This window comes from Ischnura elegans, chromosome 11 (assembly GCF_921293095.1).
Source record: "Ischnura elegans chromosome 11, ioIscEleg1.1, whole genome shotgun sequence".
Lineage (NCBI taxonomy): Eukaryota > Metazoa > Arthropoda > Insecta > Odonata > Coenagrionidae > Ischnura > Ischnura elegans.
In genome coordinates, this window is record NC_060256.1 from 10,794,283 (window position 1) to 10,800,952 (window position 6,670).

The 6,670-nt window shown below is 41.6% G+C and overlaps 1 protein-coding gene across 1 annotated transcript; it reads right to left on the minus strand.

Moving 5' to 3' along the window:
• Positions 1-1,366: 1,366 nt before the first annotated feature.
• On the minus strand, positions 1,367-6,429 carry LOC124168170. Its single transcript, XM_046546293.1, has 2 exons — positions 6,376-6,429; positions 1,367-4,337 (listed from the first exon to the last, which is right to left on the minus strand). Exon 2 carries the CDS (start codon positions 4,098-4,100, stop codon positions 1,623-1,625), a length of 2,478 nt encoding a protein of 825 aa, XP_046402249.1. The 5' UTR covers positions 4,101-4,337; positions 6,376-6,429; the 3' UTR covers positions 1,367-1,622.
• Positions 6,430-6,670: the final 241 nt, after the last annotated feature.

The following is a 6,670-nucleotide window of genomic DNA, read 5'->3' on the forward strand; positions in this document are numbered from 1 at the left end:
TACCATTAAGATACCTGACCCGTGAAATACAGAAATAAGGTTCACTTGACTGCCTCCTTTGTTTCTAGTATCAATTCTAACGATTTATGTGAAGAGAGAAGGAAATTTTTATACAAATATTGACTCTGATTCTTGATTAAAAATGAGCTTCGCACTAATTTATCCAAAATAAACTAGATAAAGTTAAATCGTGACCTCGGTGGAACAAAGCAACTTTGAATTCCAATTGGTACAAATCCAATATAGGTAAAGAATCTTGCTCAACTTGTAATATACTAACATCGTGTGGTCAATAACTTCAGTTTTTGAGTTCTATATTTAAATTTTGTTGTCTGACTATTTTTTTAAAACAAAATAGTTAATACGATGTAATATTTGCAAAAATGTTTGTTTGCTATGTATTCCTTTGGTACTGTTTATTCTACGAATTCTCTAGTGTTGCTATTATAATAATTAAAGTTATTTATTTCTAAGTCAGTTTACATATTTATACAAATCTTTCACTGCTAAAATCAAGTGGACATAAAGAATTCCCCATTAAAATACAATAATATAATCTGTTTACGAGAGATTTTAATATACATACCTACCCTATTCAATATCACTTTAGCAAGCTCCCTAAAAAAAGCCTGTTGTTTAAAGGTCATTGAACAAATATGTGAATTTCTAGAGAATTTTTGGTTGTCCTTCTTTTTAAAGAAACAGCCTTTGTTTTAGCATCAATTTCCACGATTTTTATAGACATACGGGTATAATATTTTCAGTCATTCCACCTCAATTCCAAAAACTTGTCCCGGAGGGGTCTCAGATTTTGATTAATTCATGGTTGATAGTTTATAGTTGAAGCCGTGGATCATACTACTATGATGTAGACTACCAGTCTACGAGTACACGTCCATAGACTGGTGTTAAATGTAATCGGAAAACCGCTCGGGAGAAACAGTAAACGTTTAAATATTTTCAATTAATATTCAGGAGTTGATTTAAATTTAATTTTTGTAATTATAAGGTAATGAATGAGCCTACCCTCTAAAGGATAAATGCTTGGGCCAATTTGAGATGGACTATTTGAGAAAATTTGACTGACAGTTTTTTAAACATTTCAATATAATACTAATAGGGAAGTGAACTTTATAAATTGTGGCGGAAATAAACCACATTTTCAGACAGTATAGTTTTAATACAAAATTTAAAGTTCAACACAATTATAACACAATAGGTGAGCCGAAGGACCAGCTCAAGTTAAAGTTCCACACAATTATAACACAATAGGTGAGCCCGAAGGACCAGCAGTTGGCAGGCCGTTGCGACGTGTCCAGTGCCCGGCAACCGCAGAAAGAGTACAGCAGGGCAGGTGCGAGGAGTTTCTCCGCCGGTGACGAACGAGAGAGAGAGCCAAGTCGCTCCGTCGATCCGGCCCGCACGAGACGAGAGGAAGTGGGGGAGGGCGAAGGCAGCGCCGCTCGGGTCGTAACTCAGACAAAACGAGAGCGTTTGGCGCAAAACCGAACATTCCGCCCCCCTTGAACACCTTGTTCAATAAAAAGAGAAAAAAGAAACTCATAATACATAACACAAAAAATTATAAACCGTTCTTGTAAATGTACGTCAGTCAACAAATGTCAATCGTCAATTGGGAGGGGAAATACTCGGGTGGCAGGACGGGTAAGAGTGCCCTTGGGGGTACGCAGCTGCACCACTCTAACTATTCCATCATCACCTGGTATGGCTTTAGTTATGCGTGCCAAACACCACTGAAGAGGAGGAGTTTTCGGGGAGTGCACCGCAACTAAATCTCCCACCTTAAGATTTTGCCTGCGCCGAGTCCATTTTGACCTCTGCTGAAGAGTGTGGAGGTACTCTTGATGCCATCGGCGCCAGATGCGCTGTGAGAAGGCTTGAACAGTCTGCCATCTGCTGAGCCTATTGGTGGGTAGAGCGGCGAAATCGTCCTCTGGAATGGCTGTCATTGAGGTTCCGATGAGAAAGTGTCCCGGGGTCAGCGCCGATACATCAGCAGGATCCGTGGAAAGAGGTGTAAGAGGACGAGAATTCAGCATGGCTTCTACCTTAGTGACAAGCGTAATAAATTCCTGCAAAGTGAGAAGAGTTTGGCCAATGGAACGAATTAAGAGTGTTTTGGCGCTTTTAATGGCTCTTTCCCATAACCCTCCTTGGTGGGGCGCGGCAGGGGGAATAAAATGGAAGTTGATGCAGTTTTCAGTAGCGAAATAAGAAATGGCCTCTTGAGTTTCCGGTGATGAATAGAAGTTCTTTATTGTCCTTTTCAACTGCGTGGATGCACCAACGAAGTTTGTTCCGCAATCGGAGTATAGATCACTACAAAGTCCTCTCCTTGATACAAATCGGGTTAGTGCTGCAATGAAGGCGTCCGATGAGAGATCAGTGACTACTTCTAGATGAACAGCCTTGGTACACATGCAAATAAAAAGACACAAATAGACCTTTAATGGAACAGTTCTTCTTAGAGCATGGCTCCTAATAGTGAAGGGTCCAGCATAATCCATTCCGGTCTTCTGAAATGGTCTTATTGAGGAGCAAACGTTGAATATTGGTTGTTTCACTTCCGGTAGATCCTCGTCCAAAGGAGCGAATGGAGAACACGGCCAGTCTTCTGGCGGGAGAGAGAGCCAGCGAGGGCCAGACCACCACAAGGAATTCTTCGCGAAGAGAGGAGTGGGTAATCCACGAGAGGCACAATCAGCGGGGTTGTGTTGCGACGATACATGAAACCAACGTTCAGGAGGTACCCATTCTTGAATCTGGGCTACTCGATTTGCTACAAACACCTTAAGGCGATAGGGAGGGGTGCGGATCCATGAGAGAGCAATGGTTGAATCACACCAGGCAGTGACAGATTCCATTTTACAGTAATTGGACACCAAGTTTGAACTATAATGAATGAGTTTAGCCAGTAAATGCGCCCCACAAAGTTCCAATCGGGGTAGAGAGATACGTTTGAGAGGTGCGACACGGGATTTAGCCATGAGCAATGCTATCTTGGTGTTGTTGTCAGCAGAAGCACATCTTAAATAAATGACTGCGGCATATCCCAACTCAGATGCGTCGCAAAAACCAAGCAGTTGGACACTGCTTGTTCTTTCGATAAATAAAGATCGAGGTAGCGTAATTTCCTTTACTCTAGCAAGATTCTTCAAAATTTCTTCCCACCGGAAGGCAACATTAGAAGACAATGGATCATCCCATTGAAGACCAAGGGTCCATAAGTATTGTATGAATGACTTAGCTAAAAATACCACGGGAGCCAACCAACCGCAGGGGTCATATATTCTTGCGATAGCGGAGAGTACTGAGCGTTTAGTATGAGGTACATTGGATATTTTCACAGCATAAGAAAACTCATCGGATGTGGAATTCCATTGCAGACCCAATATATTAAGAATAGGTTGCTCCGAATATTGGAAAGAGAGAGGAATTTCTCTATCATCTTCTGAGATGTGGGATATCAAAATATCCGAATTACTGCACCATTTTCTCAACTGGAAGCCACCTAATGAGAGGAGTTTTGTTAAATCATGTTGAAGTGTGAGGGCTTCTTGCACATTATCTGCACCAGCAATGATATCGTCAACAAACGTTTGAGACTTTAGGACACGAGCAGCTTGCGGAAACTGAGCACCTTCATCTTCAGCCAGTTGATGAAGAGTGCGGATGGCTAGAAACGGTGCGCTCGTCACTCCATAAGTGACTGTTGTCAATTTGAAAACTTTGAGAAGATCCGTAGGGGTTTCACGCCAATATATCAACTGGAAGTGCTGGTCATCAGGATGAATTTTAATTTGACGATACATCTGACGAATGTCACATGCAAATACAACTGAATGGCACCGAAATCGCAGAATAACTTCACAAAGATCATTTTGTAATTTGGGTCCCGACAATAAAATGTCATTAAGTGAGACATTCGTTGAGGTCTTTGAACTAGCATCAAATACAACCCGCAGGCTTGAATTTGGATCTTGATTTTTAAAAACTCCATGGTGCGGCAAAAAATAATGCTTAACTCTAGGGAAATTATCACAAGGTGTCATGTGACCTAAGGTGAGGTACTCCGACATAAACTTAATATACTTCTCTCTCAGGAGAGGTTGCGCTGACAGTCTTCTTTCCAGACCAAAAAATCTTCTTTTGGCACACAGCGCTGAGTCTCCAAGAGGAGGGTGAAGGTCCTTGAACGGCAGCCGAGTGATGTAACGACCAGTTTCATCTCTGGAATGCGTTGATTGGAAATGCTCTTCACATTGTCGGTCTTGAGGAGTAAGCGAAAAATGAGGTACTTCCTCAAGTTTCCAAAACTGTTGAATAGAAGTATTGAGATTAGCATCATGGGTTGAAATTAAAGCGACGGAAGGCTTGTGATTAATTTCAGACACTGGAGTAATTGGAGTTGAGCCCATTAAAACAAACCCGAAAATAGTACCAAGGGCCAGTGGATAATTTTCTCCAAGGAAACAGCGAATTCCCGTAAATACATGAGGGAAGAGGTCAGCTCCAATTAAAACATCAACAGGAGAGGGCACATCAAAGGTTGGGTCAGCCAAGACAAATGATTTCATCTTCTCTTTCACTTCAGGCGAAATAGTTGCGAGAGGCAAATTGGAAGTGATATTTTGTAAAATCATCATAGGATGTGAGTAAGCGAGCACTTTTCCACCGACAGATGATAAACTAAGAAAAGTTAATCCATTACATTTGACATGAGATTGTGATAGTCCATTAATCTCATTATTTACTCGTCGGCGTGTAACGTTCAAAACTTGAGCACAGCGTTCCGAGATGATACTGCATTGAGATGCTGAGTCTAAAATTCCTCTAACTACATGAGAGAAGCCACTTGGTGTAGTTAAACGAATCAAAGTTGTTGCCAATAAAATTGACGTATTAGGTTTTGACGACGATAGTCCCACAAAGTGTTTTTCTGTAGTTAATTCCGGTTGTGATTTACCAGAAATTGATAGTGAGGGCAATTGCGCATTAGCTGCAGCGGTACCCGGGCGATTATTCAGCGATGAAGAGGAGTTCACGTCGAGGTGCAGGAGCGAATGATGCCTCTTAGCGCAACGGTTACATCTCCGAGATGAGTTGCATGACTTGACAGTGTGAGATGTTCCGAGACAATTATAACACCATTTCTTCTCCCCCACTATCACTTTCCTTTCTTGCGGCGATTTATCTTTAAAAGCAGAGCACGAATAAATGGCATGACTTGGGTCTTGACAGAATGCACAGAAGTTCCCCGTGGTAGTGGTAATCAGAGCCGTTTTATTAATTCTGATCTGAGGACCCTTTACTGTTCTCTTTCCATCAATTATTGCGTCTTCAAAATGGACGCATTCGGCTTCCAAAAAATTAATCAAGTCAGAGACGGCCGGAATTTCATGATTGACGCCTCGCGTATCTTCAAAACGCTTCCGAGTTTCGAAGTCCAATTTTCTTATGAGAATGGAAAGGAGCAAAATGTTTTCTTGAGTAATATCGTATTGGAACGCAGACAATGCTTGCGTATTTTCAAAGTACGTTGATAAAAAAGAACGAATGCTCGAAAGTGAGCCGTTCATTACCGGAGGCATGTCCAGAATCTTGCTTACATGAAGAGACACTAATTTCCGCACGTTGTGATAACGCTGATGCAACAAATCCCAAGCAATCTTATAATTTTCTCCGGTAATGGGCAATCCGGAAACTAATTGCAGAGCTTCACCGCGAAGAGAACTTAGCAAGTACTGGAACTTTTCTACTGAGGATAACACTTGATTCTTATGGATTGTTACGTCAAACGCGTTGAAGTAGTGCATCCATTTAATGGGTTCGCCCGAAAATTGCGGCAGCTCAAGCTTTGGCAATCGAACAGAGGATCGCGGGAGCGGATTTTCACCAAGAGTTCCGGCGAGGTAGTCTGGTTTAACGTTTGCCATCGGCAGCAATGCAGCAATAATGCAATTTGCGTCGACACAGAGATCTAACATTTCTTCGCGTAATTTCACCAAAAGTTCGTCATCTTGTAGCCCCGAGAGAGTCTCTGTATCGGTGAAACGATTCACTAAATCATTGAATTCACTTATCGTATTATCAATCTCATTTTTCCAGCAAGTCAAACGCCTAATTTGGATGTCTGAAAGAGGGGACTCTTTCGATGAGGCTTCCGTTAAGAGCACGGAACCATGAACCTTTTCAAGCCTCTTCTTCAAGAGATTTGACTTTCGAGTAAAAGTTGCAAAATTCATTTTTAAGAGTATTCACACACACTAAGAAGATACAAAAAATATCCATACCATTTTCCCGTGGGCAGCCGCGAGGTAGAAAATAGGAGAGGAGAGGAGTAGGATAACGTACGCTCGTCAGTGTGCTCGTCAAATCCAACGATGAGTCAGGAGCACGTGTCGTCACCCGTCAGCGGAGTACAACTTGATTGTAGATGCAGCGTAACAAAAAACTTAAAAAATGAGCAGAAAAGAGCAACATTTAGCGATGATACTACTTGACTGTATCTTACAAGCACTGGGTACAATAAACTCATGCACTGATTGCGAATACAATGAATCCGGCCCGAAGGACCAAAATAAATGTGGCGGAAATAAACCACATTTTCAGACAGTATAGTTTTAATACAAAATTTAAAGTTCAACAC